This window comes from Lepidochelys kempii, chromosome 2 (assembly GCF_965140265.1).
Source record: "Lepidochelys kempii isolate rLepKem1 chromosome 2, rLepKem1.hap2, whole genome shotgun sequence".
Taxonomy (NCBI): domain Eukaryota; kingdom Metazoa; phylum Chordata; order Testudines; family Cheloniidae; genus Lepidochelys; species Lepidochelys kempii.
Genome location: NC_133257.1, coordinates 267440 through 291129, shown reverse-complemented (window position 1 = coordinate 291129; position 23690 = coordinate 267440). Strand labels below are relative to the sequence as shown.

At 50.4% G+C, this 23690-nt stretch overlaps 1 protein-coding gene across 1 annotated transcript in view; it reads right to left on the bottom strand.

The window, feature by feature from the left end:
- The window catches only part of IQANK1 (IQ motif and ankyrin repeat containing 1), a 116220-nt gene extending 110246 nt beyond the window's left edge, over nt 1-5974 (bottom strand). Inside the window, exons 1-2 of the mRNA XM_073335041.1 lie at nt 5741-5974; nt 5480-5656 (exon numbers count right to left, since the gene is read on the bottom strand). Coding sequence (XP_073191142.1) covers nt 5480-5656; nt 5741-5974 — 411 coding nt within the window. The remainder of the gene's footprint in view (nt 1-5479; nt 5657-5740) is intronic.
- Nucleotides 5975-23690: the final 17716 nt, after the last annotated feature.

The window sequence follows — 23690 nt, the reverse complement described above, 5'->3', positions numbered from 1 at the left end:
GCATAAGTGAACACAGACCCAAACCCTTGGATCTTAAGAACAATGAAAAAAAAAACATTCAGATTCTTAAAAAGAATTTTAATAGGAGAAAAAGTAAAAAGACATCTTCTCTGTAAAATCAGGATGGTAAATACCTTACAGATTCAAAACATAGAGAATCCCTCTAGGGAAAACCTTGAGTTACAAAAAGACACAAAAACAGGAATCTACATTCCATTCAGCACAGCTTCTTTTCTCAGCCATTTAAAGGAATCAGAACCTAATGCATATCTAGCTAGATTACTTACTAAGTTCTAAGACTCCATTCCTGTTCTGTCCCCAGCAAAAGCATCACACAGACCGAGAGAGAGAGGCTTTGTTTCTCCCTCCCTGCAGCTTTTGAAAGTATCTTGTCTCCTCATTGGTCATTTTGGTCAGGTGCCAGCGAGGTTATCCTAGCTTCTAAACCCTTTACAGGTGAAAGGGTTTTTCCTCTGGCCAGGAGGGATTTTAAAGGTGTTTACCCGTCCCTTTATATTTATGACATGTCCCATCCTGGAAGATGATGATCTGGGCTCACTTGTACAAACTTCAGACATTTTGCAGTTGGCCTACAGCAATGTGATCCACCTGAAAATGAAGATGTAAGCCCTCAGGAAACTTTGACTAGTACAGAATGAAGTTGCCTCATACAGAAACACAGGCCATCTTCCGCTCAGTACGCTGACTTCCCATTGAACAATAAATGAAGTTTAAGGTCTCAGTACTTGCCTTCAATGGTTTGACCCAGGGATACCTAGACGAATGCCTAAAGCTCCAGGTTGAGGACAGCAGTCATAAAAACAGACATACTAGATCAGACCAAAGATCGATCTAGCCCAGTATCCTGTCTTCCAACAGTGGCCAATTCCAGGTGCTTCAGAGGGACTCTATCCTGGGCATAGAATCATAGAATATCAGGGTTGGAAGGGACCTCAGGAGATCATCTAGTCCAACCCCCTGCTCAAAGCAGGACCAATCCCCAATTAAATCATCCCAGCCAGGGCTTTGTCAAGCCTGACCTTAAAAACTTCTAAGGAAGGAGATTCTACCACCTCCTTAGGTAACGCATTCCAGTGTTTCACCACCCTCCTAGTGAAAAAGTTTTTCCTAATATCCAACCTAAACCTCCCCCACTGCAACTTGAGACCATTACTCCTTGTTCTGTCATCTTCTACCACTGAGAATAGTCTAGAACCATCCTCTTTGGAACCACCTCTCAGGTAGTTGAAAGCAGCTATCAAATCCCCCCTCATTCTTCTCTTCTGCAGACTAAACAATCCCAGTTCCCTCAGCCTCTCCTCATAAGTCATGTGTTCCAGACCCCTAATCATTTTTGTTGCCCTTTGCTGGACTCTCTCCAATTTTTCCACATCTTTCTTGTAGTGTGGGGCCCAAAACTGGACATAGTACTCCAGGTGAGGCCTCACCAATGTCGAATAGAGGGGAACGACCATGTCCCTCAATCCGCTGGCTATGCCCCTACTTATACATCCCAAAATACCATTGGCCTTCTTGGCAACAAGGGCACACTGTCGACTCATATCCAGCTTCTCGTCCACTGTCACCCCTAGGTCCTTTTCCGCAGAACTGTTGCCTAGCCATTCTGTCCCTAGTCTGTAGCGGTGCCGTCCTAAGCGTAGGACCCTGCACTTATCCTTGTTGAACCTCATCAGATTTCTTTTGGCCCAATCCTCCAATTTGTCTAGGTCCCTCTGTATCCTATCCCTACCTGCCACCATATCTACCACTCCTCCTAGTTTAGTATCATCCGCAAATTTGCGGAGAGTGCAATCCACACCATCCTCCAGATCATTTATGAAGATATTGAACAAAACCGGCCCCAGGACCGACCCTTGGGGCACTCCACTTGATACCGGCTGCCAACTAGACATGGAGCCATTGATCACTACCCATTGAGCCCGACAATCTAGCCAACTTTCTACCCACCTTATAGTGCATTCATTCAGCCCATACTTCCTTAACTTACTGACAAGAATACTGTGGGAGACCATGTCAAAAGCTTTGCTAAAGTCAAGAAACAATACATCCACTACTTTCCCTTCATTCACAGAACCAGTAATCTCATCATAGAAGGCGATTAGATTCATGAGGCATGACCTTCCCTTGGTGAATCCATGCTGACTGTTCCTGATCACTTTCCTCGCGTGTAAGTGCTTCAGGATTGATTCCTTGAGGACCTGCTCCATGATTTTTCCGGGGACTGAGGTGAGGCTGACTGGCCTGTAGTTCCCAGGATCCTCCTCCTTCCCTTTTTTAAAGATGGGCACTACATTAGCCTTTTTCCAGTCGTCCAGGACTTCCCCCGATTGCCATGAGTTTTCAAAGATAATGGCCAAAGATAATGGCATCAGAGACTCTAAAAAGGATTTGGGGGTGAGGATGAACTTCCAGTGTAAAGCTGTGGCCAAAAGGACTACTACAATCGTTGGATTCCCAGGGAAATCTTGACTAGGAGTAGGGAGTCTATATTACCATTGTATTTGGGACTGGTGCAATCACAACTGGAATATTGTGTCTAGTTCTGGTATCCATAATTGTTGCAAGAAGTTGATAAATTGAAGAGGGTTCAAAGAAGAGCCAGGAGATTGATTAAAGGTTTAAAAAACACACTGTACAGTGATAGGTACCAGGAGCTCAATTTATTTAGCTTAACAAAAGAGAAGATTAAGGAGCGACATGATCACAATCTGTAAGTACCTACATGGGGAACAAAAATTTGATAATGGGCTCATTAGTCTAATAGACAAAGGTATAGCAAGATTCCATGACTAGAAGCTGAAGGTAGACAAATTCAGACTAGAAATAAGGCATACTTTTTTTTTTAAACAGTGAAGGTAATTAACCATTGGAACATCTTACCAAGGGTTGTGGTAGATTCTCCATTAATCACAATTTTTAAATCAACATTGACTATTTTTCTATAAAGATATACTCTTGTTCAAACAGGAAGCATTTCAATGAAGTCCTATGGCCTGCGTTACACAGGAGGTCAGACTAGATGATCACAATGGTCCTTTTTGGCCTTAAAAATCTATGACACAGTTTTAAATTACAACTTTTCTTTCTTATTACCAGGACTCCTAGCATTTGTATAAAAGGAACTGAATGTTTTCCCCCTTCAAATTCTTTCCCACCTCATCTCAATATATTCACAGTACCTTGAGCCTGAGTGATATCTTTAAGCATTTGTAGCACAACTGCCTTCTTAGCATCTTCTCCTGGAATTGCTAGTTTAAGATACTCCTACCTGCTCCAACTGGTTTTCAACCGAGATTAGCCCACCTACTTCTGTGTTGCTGGAGGTCCTATTTGTTCAGGCCCTTCTCCCACTGGAATGTGACCCAATGTTCCACAAAACCAAAACCTTCAGTTTCATATCACCCACATAGATAATGGTGCAGCTCCACCAATTTCTGCCTTCTGCCGACCCTCATTTATAGGAATGGAAGGATCTCTGAGAGATGACTTGGAATTTTTCTTCTTCACAACACTTCCAAGACAGATGCGTCTTTGGTTCAGCAGTTACAGCATTAGCTTAGGATTTAGGAGATGTGTGTTCAAATCCTTGCTCCACCAACAATATCCTGTGTGACCTCGGGCACATCACTTAACCACTCAGCTCCCCATTTGTGAAATGGGGATAAAAGCATTTCTTTACCTCCCATGAGTGTTTTAAGGATAAATACATTAATGATTGTGAGGTGCTCAGATACTACAGTAATGGGGACCATAAAAGTACCTAAGGCTAACAACCCTGAAGTTTTCAATAATCTTTGTACTTCCATGTGATGCTGTCCATCATGTATTCTAATGTGTATAATCACCAGGAGACTTGCCAACCAACTTCAGATCCCCATCCAATCTTACAGTTATACTTCATGTCTTTGTTCCAGGGAAGCTACACATCATCCTGCTGAATTCTCTGTCCATTCTTCTTTATACGGAATCACTTGATGGTTGCTTGTCATTTTAGAACCGTTAAAAGCCTCTTGGACATCCTTGCCAGTAAGAAGCAAGCAGCTACCCCCTGTAACTTTGTTCCATTCCTCCAAATGTATGTTCAGACACATTTTCTGTAGTTGCCTCACTGAATATTGCAATTCAATACTTCTAGAAGAATTGAATGTTTCTGTTTCTCTTTCCTCTGTTGTTCACAAATTGCCAGTCATCTTCTTTAGTTTCTACACTCTTACGTTCCTTCTTCACCAATCCAGTAGAATTGGTGGCAACAATTCCCAAATCTTGTTGTCCAATAAGTCTTTGCCATCTCAGTTGGTACGCAGCACTGATACTGGTGATTCCAGATCATATATCTTCTTCACCAGCATGGCCACCAACTTAAAATTCCTATACAAGAAATCTCTGCTGTTTTCCAGCATGTAGGAAAACAAAGCACATCCACCACAGGTCATTATGACTGTTCCATTGTTGACAATATCCGCTGCATAGGGTAGCACCATACCTAAACAGAAAGAAACCGCTGTAACTCCCAAACTAATGATGATGCAGAAGGCTGAAAGCCAACAGCAACAGACAGAACCAGGATTCCCCCACCATAACTCTACCTGGTTTTCTAGATGCCGTTCCTGATTTCTTCACCAGTGAAGCTGGTTTGGAACCTTTCTGAGCTGCACCTTTTCCTGCTGCTTTCCTGTCACTCATTTCCCTGAAACAGAATAGAGGCCAGCAGGTTTCTTATTAACTTTAAAGCACTAATGAGCTCAGCTTTGCATGAGCCAGGAGACAGCAACTGCTTTGGTCCTGCAAACACGAATGCATGTGAGTAGCCCCAGTAAATTCAATGGGATTACCTGAGTGTGTCTGCAGTATCAGGCCCACTTGTGGCGGGGAAGGGGAAGTTAATTCTGGTGCTAAGAAACCTCAGCATCTTTGTGAGATATCTTGGTCCCTTCCCCTAATGCTTGTCAAAAACATTTTCAAGTGGTTTAGAACCTAAGGGAATTTTCATCTGAACAAATTCCAGATGTGTAGTGAAGAATAAGAGTACATATCAGTGATGTAGAGGTTTAAAAAGTTACAAGAATGCTATACTTCTAAAAAAAATACCCAGAAAATTCAGAATTAAGGCTCAATTTAAATATTTGACAATATGGAAATGTAGTTAACGCACCCAAACGATCTTAACTTTACCCAGGTTTTATTACAGTGGTGCCCGTAGCTCCCAGGCGAGATCCCAGAGGGATGTCCTTAGAAAAACTGCATAGAAATCAGATACAGCTTTACCCACCACCTTACACAACTCCGGGCACCAGTGACCTCCTCCTCCAGGCGCCCGCGCCGGTAGAGTAGCGGCGCCCGCGGACTTTCCCCCCGTCCTCAGGAGACAAACACCGACGGTCCTCCCCGCCGCGCCGACTCCCTACCGGCCTCCCGCTCCCCCCGTCTGACCGACGCGGGCAGCGCCGCGGGCCCCGACCTGCTGTCCCGGGGCCGCCGTGGGAAAGTCGCGCCCGCCAGGATGAGCGCCCCGCCGGCGCCGCTCCAGCTCCCGCGGCCTTCGCCCGTAACGGCAGCCGCCCCAACCGTCACCCGGCAACGGCGACGCCGGAAGCGCACCTGTTCCCAACCGGAACTGAAAGGGCGGGTCTGACCCCTACACGTCACGCCCCAGTTGGTGAAGTGACCGCCCCAGATCAGAACCCCGCCCACTTCCTGCAGCGTCAGGGCCTAACGATACCCCCTGGCCCGGCTTCCCCGGCTCCACCAATCCCCGCGTCGGTACCACGCGGCCCGGCTCCACCAATCCCCGCTCCGGTACCATCATCCCTCCCACCCCCCGGCCCGGCTTCCCCGGCTCCACCAATCCCCGCTCCGGTACCACGCGGCCCGGCTCCCCCGGCTCCACCAATCCCCGCTCCGGTACCACGCGGCCCGGCTCCCCCGGCTCCACCAATCCCCGCGCCGGTACCATCATCCCTCCCCCACCCGCCCGGCTTCCCTGGCTCCACCAATCCCCGCGCCGGTACCACGCGGCCCGGCTCCCCCGGCTCCACCAATCCCCGCTCCGGTACCACGCGGCCCGGCTCCCCCGGCTCCACCAATCCCCGCTCCGGTACCACGCGGCCCGGCTCCCCCGGCTCCACCAATCCCCGCGCCGGTACTATCATCCCTCCCCCCCCCCCCCCCGGCCCGGCTTCCCCGGCTCCACCAATCCCCGCGCCGGTACCACGCGGCCCGGCTCCCCCGGCTCCCCCAATCCCCGCGCCGGTACCACCACCCCTCCCCCCATGCCCATGCAGAGACCTAGTCCCCATTCCCCCCCAGATCTGCAGTGCTCCTGCAAGCATCGCCTTCCCCCATCCCGGCCATGGCCCGTGCAAGCAGCGCCATCCCTCTCACCCTCCGCCAACCCCCCATCCCTCACCCCGTACCGCTCCTCCACCCCAGTTATCCCCAGCGTGCCCCAGCCCCGTCGCCCATCCAGGTCTAACCATCTCCCGCATCAGCGCTGCGGTGCTAGCCGCCACAGCATCATCGCCCATCTGGTGCCAGCTCCCCACACGCACATCACCGCTCCAAAGGCTAAACCCACCCCCACCCCCACCCCACATCAACATGGCTTTAAAGAAAAAAGGTCGTGTCAAACAAGCCTGATTTCATTCTTAGGTGGCATGACAAGCTTGGTTGCTAACGGTAACTAGGTAGGTATAATAGATGTAATGTTGTAGCCGATTTTAGGGTTGCCAAGCATCTGGTTTTTCAACGGAACACCCAGTCGAAAAGGGGCCCTGGCAGTGCTGAGCGGGGCATTAAAAGTCCAGTCAGTGGCGCGGCAAGGCAAAGACAAGTTCCCTGCCTGCCCTGGCTCCAGCCGGCTCCCGGAAGCAGCCAGCATGTCCCTGGGGGCCCTAGCCACAGAGGCTGCCAGGGAGGCTCTGCGCACTGCCACTGCCCTGAGCGCTGGCTCCACAGCTCCCATTGGCTGGGACCACGACCAATGGGAGCTGCGGGGGCAGTGCCTGCAGGCAAGGGAAGCATGCGGAGCATCACTGGCCGGTACTGCACCTAGGAGCCAGGGACATGTCGCTGCTTCCGGGAACCACCTCAGACAAGCGCCGCCTGGAGCCTGTACCACACCCCGAACTCCCCCCATCCCTGAAACCCCTGCAGCCCAACTCCCTTCCAGAGCCTGCACGCCCTCCCACGTGCCAACTGCCTGCCCCACCCTGAGCCCTCTCCTGCACCCAAACTCCCTTCCAAAGCCTGCACCCCCTCCTGCACTCCGAACCCCTTGGCCCCAGCCTGGAACATCAAACCCCTCATCCCTGGCCCACCCCAGAGCCCTCACCCCGCCCCATACCCTGTGACACAGCAGGGCGGGGGGAGTGTTGACCTGGGAATGTGGCAGGGGAGTTTCACAGGGGATGGGAGACCGGAGAGCCTGTAACCTGAGCCAGGAGGGGGAGGGGGAGGGGGAGGGGGAGGTAACACCTCTGCCCGGGAAACTGGACAAAGGCTGCAGGAGAGAGCCTGCTGGGGGGCGTTTTGGTTTCAGTTTGGGGCTGGGTGGCGGAACGCAGGGAACCCCAGGGCTGGGGGTTTAAGCTCCCTGCCCCCCAGAAGGACTTGACTGAGGGGTCCTGGTTGTACCCACAAGCTCTGTTTTAGAATGTGTTCCTATTGTCCAATAAACCTTCCGTTTTACTGGCTGGCTGAGAGTCTCAGGGAATCCCAGGAAGAGGGGTGCAGGCCCCAGATTCCCCCACACTCCGTGACAAGTGGTGGTAGCGGTGGGATGTACTGCACCCCGTGAATGGTGCTTCCTGCAGTAAGTGACTGGGGAACAGTAAAATGAAGGGGGGATTGACGGGGACCAGGCGTGCTGAAGATTCAGAGAGAGACAGTTTCAGGGGGTGATTAAGCCCTGGGAGTGTGTGACCAGAGAGAAGGACTTTTGCAGTAACAGGGTCCCCCAGGGGATTGCAGCAAGCCGTCCCGGGGCAGAGGAGTCTGCAGCTCGACCCTGGCAAAGAGGTGGTGACCTCAAGAAGGACTGGCACCCTAGGGGTTTTTCCTGGAAAAGTGGAAAGCTGCCCAGCCTGCGAGTGGCCAGCAGGGAGATGTACGCTAAACGCCTTAAGAGCAACCTGGTGGAGCTGTGCAGGCAGAGGGGGCTGCACCTTGGGAGGTCCACCAAGGAACAGCTGATTGCCCAGTTAGAGGAGAAGGATCGCTTTGATGACCCGATCCCTGTCCCTGAGGGAAGCCGCCCGGCGGACGCAGTGTGGGCCCTGGGGCCGAACCGGGCTGGGAGGGGTCAGACTGCTGCCGAGGACATCCCGAGACCCTTCCTACCTATGCCTGGGGGAGCGGTTGGGGGAAGCCCAGCGAATACCGAGGGTACCCTGACCCTGGCAGCCATCAGGGGATCCTCCTGGCAGAGCTCCCCATCCCGGGAGCGGAGGGGGCTGGAATGGGAGAGGGAGATGAAAATGAGGGAGCAGGAGGATCATGAAAAGCAGCGTCAGCATGAGGAGAAGCAACGTCAGCATGAGCAGGAGGAGAAGGAGAAACAGAGGCAGCATGAAGAGAAGCAGAGTCAGCATGAGCTGGAGCTGGCCAGGCTGAGGAGCCGTGGGGCCCCAGCTGTGGTGAGTGAGGGGGGACCCAAGACCCAAGGAGTGAGAGGGGACCCAAGACTTGCGGTCACATGCCTACAACTGGTCAACCGAATGCAGGGATATACCCGCAAGCTGGGACCCAAGCTAAAGAGGACCTGCTTGACCTAATCGTACTGGAGCAACTGTATGAACAGTGCCCTTCCGACCTGAGGCTATGATTGGTGGACAAAAAGCTAGAGAACCCACAGCATGCAGGGCAGCTAGCCGACGAGTTTGTGAACAGTCGGTCAGGGGGTAGCAGGGAGGAGTCCCAAAAGAACAGGCCCCCCACGATGCAGAGAGATAGTCACCATGGGACCTCCCAGCGGGGAAATATGGAGATCCCGCTCCCAAAGGGAACACCTGGCGTCAGGACCACCCAGCCTGCTCGAGGGGACCAACGCGACATGAGCTGCTATCACTATGGCCAGAGGGGCCACGTACGGACCCAGTGCCCCAGGCTCAGGGACAGACTGAGCAGACCCAACCTACCCAGAGTTAACTGGGTAGGGACCCAGCTGGACAAGGGGCAGACGGCCCAGGCAAAGGGGGCTGCCAGCTTACCACCTGCTCAGGAGGGAAGAGTACCCCGGGCCAGCTCCTCCAGAGGGCTGGATGCTCTGGACTCAGGGTTCGCGGTTTACAGGGTGGGCACGGGGCTGTCCCTGCGGAGCGAGTGCCTTCTTCCCCTGGAGGTGGATGGGAGGAAGGTCAATGGATACTGGATTTCAGGCGCAGAGGTGACGCTGGCCCAGCCCGAGGTGGTGGCCCCAGATCGGGTGGTGCCCAACACTTACCTGACCCTAACGGGGGTGGGCGGGACCCCATTCAAAGTGCCCGTGGCAAGGGTACACTTGAAATGGGGGCCAAGGAGGGCCCCAAGGACGTGGGGGTACACCACCATTTGCCCACTGAGGTTTTGATGGGGGGGACCTAGAGGATTGGCCAGGCAACCCCCAGACCGCCCTGGTTGTGACCCGTAGCCAGAGCCGGCGAGGGGCAATGTGCCCCGACCTCGGGGAGGGTACCTTGCCCAAGGCGCAGGACCCTACCCTGGTGGGGAGGGAGCACCGAGGGGCACGGCTCAGAGAGGCTGTGGCCTCAGACCCGGCCAGTGAGGGGAAACCGGGCCCCATCCCTTCCCCAGCCGCTGAGTTCCAGGCCGAGTTGCAGAAAGATCCCTCCTTGCGGAAGCTCAGGGACCTGGCTGACCTCAGCGTGGTACGGACCATGAGGAGAGATTGCCAGGAGAGGTTCCTGTGGGAGAAGGGGTTACTGTACCAAGAATGGGCTCCCCAGGGGAAGTGGAGTCCTGTGGGATCAGGAGGCAGCTGGTGGTCCCCCAGAAGTATCGCCGCAAGCTACTGTACCTGGCCCATGACATCCCCCTCGCAGGGCACTAGGGAATCCGACGCACCCGGCAGCGGTTGCTACAGAACTTTTACTGGCCTGGGGTCTTTACCACTGTCCGGCAGTATTGCCGATCCTGTGACCCCTGTCAGAGGGTGGGGAAGGCCCGGGACAAGGGGAAAGCAGCTTTGAAACCATTGCCTATCATAGAGGAACCTTTCCAGAAGGTGGCCATGGACATAGTGGGACCTCTCAGCAAGACGACCCGGTCGGGGAAGAAATACATTCTGGTGGTGGTAGATTTTGCCACCCGCTACCCCGAGGCAGTGCCCTTAGCTTCCATTGAAGCAGACACCGTGGCGGATGTGCTCCTGACCATTTTCAGCCGAGTGGGGTTCCCCAAGGAAGGCTTGACAGACCAAGGATCCAAGTTCATGTCAGCCCTGCTCCGGTGCTTGTGGGAGAAATGTGGGGTCCAGCACGACTGGGCCAAGTACTGGATTGGGGTAAGTACTTACCTCACCTGCTGTTCGCGTACAGGGAGGTGCCCCAGGAGTCTACCGGATTTTTGCCTTTCGAACTGTTATATGGAAGGAGGGTAAGGGGCCCCCGGACCTGATGAGACACGAATGGGAGGGGAAGGCCACTCCCAATGGAGAGTCAGTGGTGGAGTATGTCCTGATCTTCCGAAAGAGACTTGCTGAACTCATGGGCCTGGCCAGGGAGAATCTGGCCAGAGCCCAGAAGAAGAAGTTCTGGTATGACCATATGGCGCGGGCCCATGCCTACGCCACCGGGGATCAGGTTCTCATCCCCGTGAGAAAGAACAAACTACAGGCCGCCTGGGAGGGCCCTTTCAAGGTTGTCAAGCAGCTAAATGAGGTGAACTCTGTGGTGGAGCCATCTAACCGGGCGCACCACCGCCGGGTGTACCATGTGAATATGATGAAGCCATATTATGCCAGGGGGAATGTGGTGTTGGCCATGTGTGGACATTGGGAGGAGCAGGGAGATGACCCTTTAGTAGATCTATTCCCTGGGACCAGAGCTGGTTCACCCCTGGAAACAATTCCCCTCTCGGATCAGCTAACCCCTGCCCAGCAAGCTGAGATCAGGGGGGTGCTGCATCCGTACGGACAGCTGTTTTCCAACCAGCCTGGACGCACTAATCTGACTGTCCACTGGGTGCAGACGGGGTCGCACCCACTGATAAGATGCTCCCCCTTCCGAGTCACAGGGAAAACTGCTCAGGACCTGGAAAGAGAGGTCAGGGACATGCTGGCTTTGGGAGTGATCCAGCCATCTGCCAGCCCTTGGGCCTTGCTGGTGGTGCTGGTCCCCAAAAAGGACGGGTCGATCCAGTTCTGTGTGGACTATCGGAAGCTCAGTGCCATCACTATATCTGATGCCTACCCCATGCCCAGGCCTGATGAGCTCCTAGACAAATTGGGAGGAGCTCAATACCTTACCACTGGATGCAGATGCCCGGCTGAAATCGGCCTTTATCACCCCTCTGGGGCTCTATGAGTTTCTGACCCTGCCTTTCGGCCTCAAGGGAGTGCCATCCACCTTCCAGCGCCTGGTGGACCAGCTACTGAGGGGGATGGAGAGTTTTGCCGTGGCGTATATTGATGACATCTGTGTCTTTAGCCAGACCTGGGAGGACTATGTGTCCCAGGTTAGACAAGTGCTGGACCAACTCCAGGGGGCTGGGCTGACTGTAAAAGCGGAGAAGTGCAAGGTGGGGATGATGGAAGTATCTTACCTGGGCCATCAGGTGGGGAGCAGCCGCCTAAAGCCGGAACCAGCCAAGGTGGAGGTGATCAGAGACTGGCCCGCTCCCCACACCAAAAAGCCGATCCAAGCCTTTATTGGGATGGCAGGATACTACCGAAGATTTGTGCCCCACTTTAGCGCCATCGCCACCCCCATCACTGAACTATGCAAGAAGGGGAAGCCAGACAAGGTGGTCTGGACCGAGCAGTGCCAGGAGGCTTTCCGGGCGCTGAAGGATGTTCTGGTCAGTGGCCCAGTTCTGGCAAACCCAGACTTTGACAAGCCCTTTATGGTGTTCACCGACACCTCCGACACGGGACTGGGGGCGGTGTTAATGCAGGAGGATGAAAAGGGGGAGAGACACCCCATCGTGTACCTGAGCAAGAAGTTGCTACCCTGGGAGCAACACTATGCGGCCATCGAGAAGGAGTGCCTGGCCATGGTGTGGGCCCTCAAGAAACTAGAGCCATATCTCTTCAGGCGACACTTCACCGTGTACACCGACCACTCTCCCCTGACCTGGCTGCACCAGATGAAAGGAGCCAACGCCAAGCTCCTGAGATGGAGCCTGCTCCTGCAGGATTACGACATGGACGTGGTCCATGCGAAGGGAAGTGCCAACCTGATAGCGGATGTGCTGTCCTGGAGAGGGAGCCCTGAACTTCCCCAGGTCACTGGTCAGAGCGACCCCGCTCAGTTCAGTCTCAAAGGGGGGAAAGATGGGACGCAGCAGGGAGGGGGGAGTGGTGACCTGGGAATGTGGCAGGGGAGTTTCACGGGGGATGGGAGACTGGAGAGCTGGTAACCTGAGCCAGGAGGGGAAGGGGGAGGTGACACCTCTGCCCGGGAAACTGGACAAAGGCTGCAGGAGAGAGCCTGCGGGGGGGGGGCGGGTTTTGGTTTCAGTTTGGTGCTGGGTGGTGGAACGCAGGGAACCCCCGGGCTGGGGTCTAAGCTCCCTGGCCCCCAGAAGGACTTGACTGAGGGGTCCTGGTTGTACCCACAAGCTCTGTTTTAGACTGTGTTCCTGTGGTCCAATAAACCTTCTGTTTTACTGGCTGGCTGAGAGTCTCAGTGAATCCCAGGAAGAGGGGTGCAGGCCCTGGACTCCCCCACACTCCGTGACAACACCCTGGCCCACCCCAGAACCCTCACTCTACCACATACCCCAACCCTCTTCCCCAGCCCAGAGTCCTCTCACACACCCTAGACCCCTAATTTCTGGCCCCACCCCAGAGCCCACACCACCAGCCAGAGCCCTCAACCTCACCCCTTTCCACACCCAAACCTTCTGCCTCAGCCCGGAGTACCCTCTTACACTCCAAACCCCTTGGCCCCCCCAGCCCAGAGCTGCCTCCTGCACCCCGAAACCCTTGTTCCCAGCCCCACCCCAGAGCCTGCACCCCCAGCCAGAGCCCTCACCCCCAGCCCAGAGCCTGTACCCCCTACCACACCCGAACCTCCTGCCCCAGCCCAGAGCTCCCTCCCACATTCTGAACCCCCTTAGCTCCATCCCCTAGCCTGGAACCCCCTCCTGCACCGCAAACCTCTCATCCCTGGCCCACCCCAGAGCCTGTACCCACAGCCGGAGCCCTCACCCCCTCCTGCACCCCAACCCCCTGCCACAGCCTGGTGAAAATGAGCGAGTGAGGGTGGGGGAGAGCAAGCAACAGAGGGAGGGGGAATGGAGTGAGTGGAGGGGGAGGGGCCTTGAAGAAGGGGCGGGGCCTTGGGGAAGGGGACAGGGCAAGGATGTTTGGTTTTCTGCAGTCAGAAGGTTGGCAACCCTAGAATTGGTCCCAGGATATTAGAGAGACAAAGTGGAGGAGGTAATATCTTTTATTGGACCAACTTCTGTTGGTGAGAGAGAGACACTTTCGAGCTTACCCAGACCTGAAGACTCTGTGTAGTCTGAAATCTTCTCTCTCTCACCAACAGAAGTTGGTCCAATAAAAGATATTACCTCCCCCACCTTGTCTCTTTACATATAATATACTTGGAGTTTCTGTAAGGCATTTTACTTATTACCCCAGGACATTCTGATTTTAAAAGTAGCACTATAAATATCAATAAAGCACATGTTAAATGAATTAAGAATTGGCTGACTGGTCGGGGCGTCATTCGTGAATGAGGATGTTTCTAGTGGGGCTCTGCGGGGATTGGTTCTAGGTCTGAGACAATTCAACGTTATTAATGATTTGGCAGAAAGTATAAAATCACTGCCAGTAAAATTTGCAGGTGACAAAAGACTGGCAGAGTGGTAAATAATGATAAGGACAGGGCAGTCATATTGAAACAAAACATGTTTTTATCCAGCCAAATGCAGTTACACAGCAAGTAACAAAAAATCCAGGCCATACCTACAGAATGGGGCATGTATCCTGGAAAGCAGTGGCTGAAAAGCATTTAGGGGTCATAGTGGACAAGCAATTCATCATGAGCTCCCAGTTTGGTGCTGTAGCAAAATAGGGTAATGCGATCCTTGGATGCATAAACAGAGCAGTAGTGAGTAAGAGTAAGAGTAGGGAGGGGATTTTACCTCTGTTGGTGAGATCAATATTGGAATATTATGTCCAGTTCAAGTGTCCACATTTTTTAAAAAGGAAGAATTTAAGAAGGTGCAGAAAAGATGTGAAGGTCTGGGGAAAATATGAAAACTTTCAAAAAAAAAAAAAAAAGAGGGGAGTTTCCTTTTTTTTAAAAAAAAAACAAAGGCCTAGTATGGAAACATTGGAAATTTTGGGAAACTGTTATATGAAATATATTCACTCTGAGTGAACAGTGAAAGAGGAATGAAAAAACAAAAAAGGAAAAACTTGAGCAATGCTAGCATTTCCAAGAAAAAAAACTAGTAACTTTAGATTATATTATCCTGGTTCATAAGATGGCTAGTTTTATCTACAATTACAACACTATATATATGATAATGCACTGTTAAATACTCTGGTATTATTGTTACTATAAAGTTTGGCCAATGTACATGGCAGAGGGGCATTGCTGGCGCATGACGGCATCTATCACATTAGTAGACGTGCAAGTGAACGAGCCCCGGATGGCGTGGCTGATGTGGTTGGGTCCTCTGATGGTGTCGCTAGAGTAGATATGGGGACAGAGTAGGCAATGAGGTTTGTTACAGGGATTGGTTCCTGGGTTAGTATTTCTGTGGTGCAGCAACTACACACTACACCACAGAAACACTAACCCAGGAACCAATCCCTGTAACAAACCCTGTTGCCTACTCTGTCCCCATATCTACTCTAGCGACACCATCAGAGGACCCAACCGCATCAGCCACACCAGCAGGGGCTCATTCACCTGCACGTCTGCCAATGTGATATGCGCCAGCAATGCCCCTCTGCCATGTACATTGGCCAAACTGGACAGTCTCTATGCAAAAGAATAAACGGACACAAATCAGACATCAGGAATGGTAACATACAAAAGCCAGTCGGAGAACACTTCAATCTCCCTGCACATTCTATAACAGATTTAAAAGTAGTCATACTTCAACAAAAAACTTCAAAAACAGACTTTAAAGAGAAACTGCAGAACTAAAATTCATTTGCAGATTTAACACCATTAATTTGGGCTTGAAAAGAGACTGGGAGTGTCTACAAAAGCAACTTTCCCTCTCTTGGTATTGATACTTTCTCATCAATTATTGGGAGTGGACTACATCCAGCCTGATTGAATTGGCCCTGTCAACACTGGTTCCGCACTTGTAAGGTAAATCCCTTCTCTTCATGTATAATAATGCCTGCATCTGTAATTTTCACTCCATGTATCTGAAGAAGTGGGTTTTTTACCCACGAAAGCCTATGTCCAAATAGTTAGTCTTTATGGTGCCACCGGACTCCTCATTGTTTCTGTGGATACAGATGAACACAGCTACCCCCTGATACTTAAAAAAATCTGTAACTGACAGGTGAAACTAGAGGGGGCTAATGCTAATTCCAGCCCTCTGCTCTTAGACCCCCTTCAGCTGTCAATCTTGTTTATTAATAAAGTGGTGGATGTCCTCCACCAGCTACACCTATGAAGGAAGATGCAATACAATTGAGAGTCACTTTGTGGATCTGGGATGGCAGCGAGGCAGGTGATAGTCTCACAGAGTCTCTTGGTATCAAATACCAGGCCAGAGATGAGAAGACAGACTGGAGACCAAACAATGGAGTCACCAGGGCTGTAGATAGTATAGATGTGTGTTTGAATTTGCTGAACAATTAATAGCTTCTATGTTAAGAGTCAGTCAGGATTAGAATCTGTATTTAAACAGGAGAGACCTCCTGGATACTGACATGAGAAATACTGGCTACTGACTCAGGATAAAAACTGGCAAGGCTTGTTAGTCAGCTTCAGAGTAAGTAGGAAGAGAGGAGGAAGGGGAGCTTGCACTTAACCCAGATAATCTTGTATATGCTATACTGCATATGTGCAAAATAAGAAAGTGACTGGAACTGATCAGAAAGAGGAATGAGTATTATTAATAGACTTTAAGGCCAAAGGGATCATTATGATCATCTAGTCTGATCTCTTGCCTAACACAGACCAGAAAATTTAAAACACCAGGAAGAGTCGGTGCACAAACACAAGGAGCACGGGAAACAAGGAAGAAAAACTACAAGTGACTCTGCCCACTGGGTCTCTAGGGCTCTTGGCAGGCAACTCCACCCCCTGGGTTTCTAGGGCTTTCCATCTGTCTTCAGTTATAAGTTCTTTGGTGGTAGATAATCTCTTTTTATTTGTTTCTCGTACATGGTTGGCCTTTAACAAGTAAGAAATTTTTCATATGTCTAGCTCCCTCTATTCCTGTCTCTCTCCTGTACAGTGAAAGTGACATTCCAGTCTGAGAATTATTCCACTTTATTTCATTTAGGTATAAAAGTAGGTGGTTGTGAGGCTCAGATACTAAATTGTAGGGGCCACTGAGATAGATAGATGTAGATTTAGATGGGTGGGAGGCGCGGGGAAGGAGCGGGAGGCGCTGATCTGTGAGGCCCGCCAGCGGGCAGGAAGGGCTGAGGGCTGGGAGGGGGAGCTGATAGGGTGGCTGTCATTTTTTCACCATGGGTGCTCCAGCTCTGGAGCACGCACGGAGTCTGCGCCTATGATCCCAACTATACATATAAAATGATGGGGTCTAAATTAGTTACTGTTACTACCCAAGAGAGATCTTGGAGTCATTATGGATAGTTCTCTGAAAACATCCACTCAGTGTGCAACAGCAGTCAAAAAAGCGAACCGAATGTTGGGAAAGGGATAGATAAGAAGACAGAAAATATCCTATTGCCTATATATAAATCCATAGTACGCCCACATCTTGAATACTGCATGCAGATGTGGTTGCTCCATCTTAAAAAGATATGTAGGAATTTGAAATGGTTCAGAAAAGGGAAACAAAAATGATTAGGGATATGGAACAGCTTCCATATGAGGAGAGATTAATAAGGTTTGGACTTTTCAGCTTGGAAAAGAGGCTACTAAGGGGGGATATGATAGAGGTCTATAAAATCATGACTGGTGTGGAGAAAATAAATAAGGAAGTGTTATTTACTCCTTCTCATAACACAAAAACTAAGAGTCACCAAATGAAATAGGCAGCAGGTTTAAAACAAAAGGAAATATTTCTTCACACAATGCACAGTCAACCTGTGGAACTCTTTGCTAGAGGACGTTGTGAAGGCTAAGACTGTAACAGGGTTCAAAAAAGAACTAGATAAATTCATGGAGGACAGTTCCATCAACGGCTATCAGCCAGGATGGACAGGGATGATGTCTCTAGCCTCTGTTTGCCAGAAGCTGGGAATTGGCAACGGGATGGATCACTTGACGATTACCTGTTCTGTTTGTCCCCTCTGGGTCACCTGGCATTGGTCACTGTTGGAAGACATGATACTGGGCTAGATGGACCTTTGGTCTGACCAAGTATGGCTGTTCTTATGTTCTTATATCCTACTTTCCTTCCAGCCTCTCCCCCCCCAGCCTTTCAGGAAATGTATTAATTCCCCACAGCTGGTCATGCCCCACTGCCCTGTACATACCTGCAGTAAAGGCCAACCGCAATGGTCCTTTCTAAAGAGAATGGGCTAATTTTTTTGCTGGTGACCTAGAGATAGGGCATTTTACACCCCTCACAAAAAAGCAGAGTCATTTAAGGTGAAAAAGATGAGAAGCATAAATAGTAGGATGCTGCCAATAGAGTTAAGAGGGTTTACAGTTTCAGTCTCTACTTCCTGTTTGGTTTGTTAATGACTTAACTTCTTGTCATCAAGACAAATAAAGAACAGAAACAATAGAATATCTCAGAAAAGCTCATGGTGTGCCCATGAAAGTGAGGAGGTGAGACAAGCTCCCATGGGTGGGGGAGAAGAGAGGAGACAGATAAACTCTCATCATGATGAGCTTCTGTGATGCTGGCCAGGCTGAGCAAATTATTTGCGACAAGGTCAGTGAAGGGCTTATCAACCACAGATCTTACATAGATCATTGTGAGGCTGAGATCCTGCTGTAAAGCTGTGTTGTGCCTGTGCGAGGCAGATGTTTATTAATTGGGTTTAACTGGCCAATGGTCTTTCCAGCAACTGGCTGGTGTTTTCTTTGTCTATTTCTTCCTATTATGACTTGTAGAGGGAAGGGATGACCTCAATGCTTTGGGTGTGAGGGGTCTGTCTCTCTTCTGCACTTTGGCAACTCTCATGTAGCATGTCATGCGAAAAAAGTCCTGGATCAGAACTGGATGGTCAGCCTCAGTGACAGTGGTGGTGATCTAGGGTGTGCCAGGTACTCAGAGAGCAGCTAGACTGCTTCATTCCCCAGCTGCTGGTGATGCGTCAGATGCCAAGGTATAGAAAATGTTCTCAGCAACCCTGCGTGCTAGACTGCTGCTGTGTTCTGGGAACGGACAACGCTAGAGAAGCCTAGAGTAGTGCAAAGCGGGGGTGCAAATGGGAGGCTGACTTTATACTCCCCTCCATTTACTTGCTCCAAGCAACCCATGTCCTGATGCAGTGCTGGGACCTGGCAGCAGTGCAAGGGAATTGGAGAGACCAAGGGTACTGCTTCATGGGTCACAAATTAAAAACTTCCAGACCCACGAGATTTAGCAGCTAAACTGGTTCCTAGAGGTGAGGGCGGGACCCAGGTTCTGCTCCTCTTGAGAGGGTGGAGATCCTCTAGCTGTTGGAGGCATCTCATTGATGGAGGGAGGTTTTATATAGACACAGTATGTATTTTAAGAGCTATAGCAATTGCAGTTTCGCTCATTTGATGACTGTGTCCTACTGTCTCTGCTGCTGGGAAGAAGGAGGAAAGAGATGATGCTACAGAGCCTGTTAAGTTCTCCTCTGCCTGCCGTAGCTGGTGTGATACATGAAGTGGTGTGGGGGAGGGGGGGCAGAGTAGCTCCCTTTGGTGGACACCCAGCCAGCCAGTTAGCTGTAAAATCCCACTTGGTCTGTTCTCTGCTTCCTTTACCTGTAAAGGGTTAACAAACCCTCAGGTAAAAGAAAAGGAGTGGGCATCTGACCAAAAGGGTTAATGGGAAGGCAGAACTTTTTAAAATTGGGAAAGAAACTTTCCTTTTGTCTATTGTTCTCTGGGCTGCAGGGACATTGGAAAAAGGCTAATGTAATGCCCATCTTTAAAAAAGGGAAGGAGGAGGGTCCTGGGAACTACAGCTCAGTCAGCCTCACCTCAGTCCCTGGAAAAATCATGGAGCAGGTCCTCAAGGAATCAATTCTGAAGCACTTAGAGGAGAGGAAAGTGATCAGGAACAGTCAGCATGGATTCACCAAGGGCAAGTCATGCCTGACTAATCTAATTGCCTTCTATGATGAGATAACTGGCTCTGTGGATGAGGGGAAAGCAGTGGGCGTGTTGTTCCTCGACTTTAGCAAAGCTTGTGACACGGTCTCCCACAGTATTCTTGTCAGCAAGTTAAGGAAGTATGGGCTGGATGAATGCACTATAAGGTGGGTAGAAAGCTGGCTAGATGGTCGGGCTCAACGGGTAGTGATCAATGGCTCCATGTTTAGTTGGCAGCCGGTATCAAGTGGAGTGCCCCAAGGGTCGGTCCTGGGGCCGGTTTTGTTCAATATCTTCATAAATGATCTGGAGGATGGTGTGGATTGCACCCTCAGCAAATTTGCGGATGATACTAAACTGGGAGGAGTGGTAGATATGCTGGAGGGGAGGGATAGGATACAGAAGGACCTAGACAAATTGGAGGATTGGGCCAAAAGAAATCTGATGGGGTTCAACAAGGACAAGTGCAGAGTCCTGCACTTAGGACGGAAGAATCCCATGCACCACTACAGACTAGGAACCGAAAGGCTCGGCAGCAGTTCTGCGGAAAAGGACCTAGGGGTGACAGTGGACGAGAAGCTGGATATGAGTCAGCAGTGTGCCCTTGTTGCCAAGAAGGCCAATGGCATTTTGGGATGTATAAGTAGGGGCATAGCGAGCAGATCGAGGGACGTGATCGTTCCCCTCTATTCGACATTGGTGAGGCCTCATCTGGAGTACTGTGTCCAGTTTTGGGCCCCACACTTCAAGAAGGATGTGGATAAATTGGAGAGAGTCCAGCGAAGGGCAACAAAAATGATTAGGGGTCTAGAACACATGACTTATGAGGAGTGGCTGCGGGAGCTGCGATTGTTTAGCCTGCAGAAGAGAAGAATGAGGGGGGATTTGATAGCTGCTTTCAACTACCTGAAAGGGGGTTCCAAAGAGGATGGCTCTAGACTGTTCTCAATGGTAGCAGATGACAGAACGAGGAGTAATGGTCTCAAGTTGCAGTGGGGGAGGTTTAGATTGGATATTAGGAAAAACTTTTTCACTAAGAGGGTGGTGAAACACTGGAATGCGTTACCTAGGGAGGTGGTAGAATCTCCTTCCTTAGAGGTTTTTAAGGTCAGGCTTGACAAAGCCCTGGCTGGGATGATTTAACTGGGAATTGGTCCTGCTTCAAGCAGGGGGTTGGACTAGATGACCTTCTGGGGTCCCTTCCAACCCTGATATTCTATGAACTCCTTGATTTTCATGCGGCACTGCTGCAGGTCCCTGTTATAGCCTCTGTCCATCATGCCCTTGGAGATTTTTTCAAATATATTGGCATTTCATCTTTTGGAACGGAGTTCTGATAGCACAGATTTGTCTCCCCATACAGCAATCAGATCCAGTACCTCCCGTTCAGTCCGTGCTGGAGCTCTTTTGTGATTCTGGGACTGCATGGTCACCTGTGCTGATGAGCTCACCACGCTGGCCAAACAGGAAAAGAAATGCAAAAGTTCCCGGTGCTTTTCCTGTGTTCCTGGCTAGTGCATTTGAGTTGAAAGCGCTGTCCAGAGCAGTCACAATGGAGCACTCTGGGTTAGCTCCCGGAGGCCAATACCATCGAATTGCGTCCACACTACCCCAAATTCGACCCGGCGATGTCGATTTTAGCGCTAATGCCCTCATCAGGGAGGAGTACAGAAATCAATTTTAAGAGCCCTTTAAGTCGACAAAAATGGCTTCATCATGTGGATGGGTGCAGGGTTAAATCAATCTAATGCTGCTAAATTCGACCTAAACTCGTAATGTGGACCAGGGCTAAGTGAGACGATCAAAGTGGCCCCTTCTGGCTTCAGAATCTATAAAAGGATAGAGTACTGGTTCTGAGATTTGGCTAAGAAGAGATCATTAGAGACTTTGGTGAGAGTGGTTTTAGTTGAGTGCAAGAGGCAAAGCCAGATTGAAGAGGCTCTAGGATGGAACTGGAGGAAAAGAACTCCAGAAAGGAATGGTAAACACCACATTCAATATGTTGAGAGATGAAAAAGAGAAGGGAGATGGTGCAGTAGTTGAAGAGGCACAGTCTGTAGCCAGATCGCTCTCAATCTAGGTTAATGACAGAATGCAACAGGGGATGAAAGAAAGAAAGAGGTAAACAAGAAATGAGCCAGATTACAGTTAGTGGGAGCAGCTACAGAAGCAGCCAAAGCAGGGACTGCTGCACTGGGGGAAGTGGGGGGGGGATGGAGGGGGAAGAGGATAAACGGGGCATAGCTGTGCCTTCCCCTCTTCCTAACGTCCTCTGGAGTCAAAGCTATGCATGGGAGACTCCTCACACACTCTCGGGGCACACTCTTCACCAATACAGCTATGCTAGTATACATTTGAAGCATGCCTCATAAGTGGTGGCTCAAATATTTCTCAGGGGTTGCTGTGCTTCAGGTGGTGTCAAGGGATGAAAATTGTGTGAGGGATGGTGGGGAGGGTAACACTGTTGGTCTGGATTAGAGTTTTCTACCTACTCTGGCTCTTGTATTTGATTGATCTTTTCTGTAAAATACAACAAGAAATTTTCTCTTCTCCTTCCTCAGCTGCAGCAGCACAAAGGGAAAGACCTTTCCCCTAGGACTGGAAAAACCAGCTGTCAAGGCTGAATCCCCACCCTGCCCTCACTCTGAGTGCAGGAAGTGGGGGCCTGCAAGGATTTTAAAAATTAATAGGTTTCAGAGCAGCAGCCATGTCAGCCTATATTCACAAAAAGAAAAGGAGGACTTGTGGCACCTTAGAGACTAATGAATTTATTTGAGTGTAAGCTTTCGTGAGCTACAGCTCACCTCATCGGATGCATTCAAAAATTAATACTTGCCACTCCAGGCTTGTATTACACTCTGAAGGTTACAGCTTTTCTCTGACCTTGGCTTGGTAAATGCTGCCACCACGCAAATGCAAAAAAAACCCCTTTGAACCCAGGAAGGAGCACTTGGGAATTCCTCCCTGGGGGGTACCCTCAAGCCCTTTCACCCCCGCTCTGGGCAGGAGCTGAGAAAGAAAACAAACAAAATTAGTTGTGGCTACCAGCTAATCAAACAACATGCACAAACCTCTTAGGACACCAAAAATCCAATCCTGTTCTTAAAAAAGGTAAATTTTATTTACAAACAAGAAGGAAAAAATTACATCTGGAATGTAGGCTTTTTGCTACATCTTAACAGAAACAATTACAAAAATTAAGCACCCAAAATAGCTTTCTTGGGGGTTCAAATTAAAGGTTACAAGCAAACAAAAGCATCTGGGGTTAGCACAGAGGAGATCCACAAGCCAAATAAAGATAAACCTGATCGCATCTAGCTAAATGTTCCCTATCCACATAATTTCTTCTAGGTATGGAAGATACCTTTTCATACCTGGTTCAAACCTTACACAGCATTTCTGCTTATAGCATTGCTGCTCCATGTCATAGAATCATAGAATATCAGAGTTGGAAGGGACCTCAGGAGGTCATCTAGTCCAACCCCCTACTCAAAGCAGGACCAATCCCCAACTAAATCATCCCAGCCAGGGCTTTGTCAAGGCTGACCTTAAAAATATCTAAGGAAGGAGATTCCACCACCTCCCTAGGTAACACATTCCAGTGTTTCACCACCCTCCTAGTGAAAAAGTTTTTCCTAATATCCAACCTAAACCTGCCCCACTGCAACTTGAGACCATTACTCAAGCAGAAAATGAACGCGAGGACAGGAGGGACAGGCAAGATGAAAGGTTGCAGGAGCAAGAGGAGAGGCGGTGGCTACTGGGGGATCAAACTGATATGCTCCAGCATCTGGTGGAGCTGCAGGAAAGGCAACAGGGGCACAGATCACCGCTGCAGCCCCTGTGTAACCGCCCACCCTCCTCCCCAATTTCCATAGCCTCCTCATCCAGACACCCAGGAACGCAGGGGAGGGGGCTCTGGAGTCAAAGCTATGCAGGGGAACCCAGCCACTCCACCCCAGAGGACTGCCCAAGCAACAGAAGGCTGGCATTCAATAAGTTTTGAAGTGCAGTGTGGCCTTGTCCTTCCCTCCTCCACCACCCTATCCAATGCTTCCCTCCTTCCCCACTCCTCCCAGGCTACCTTGGCAGTTATCC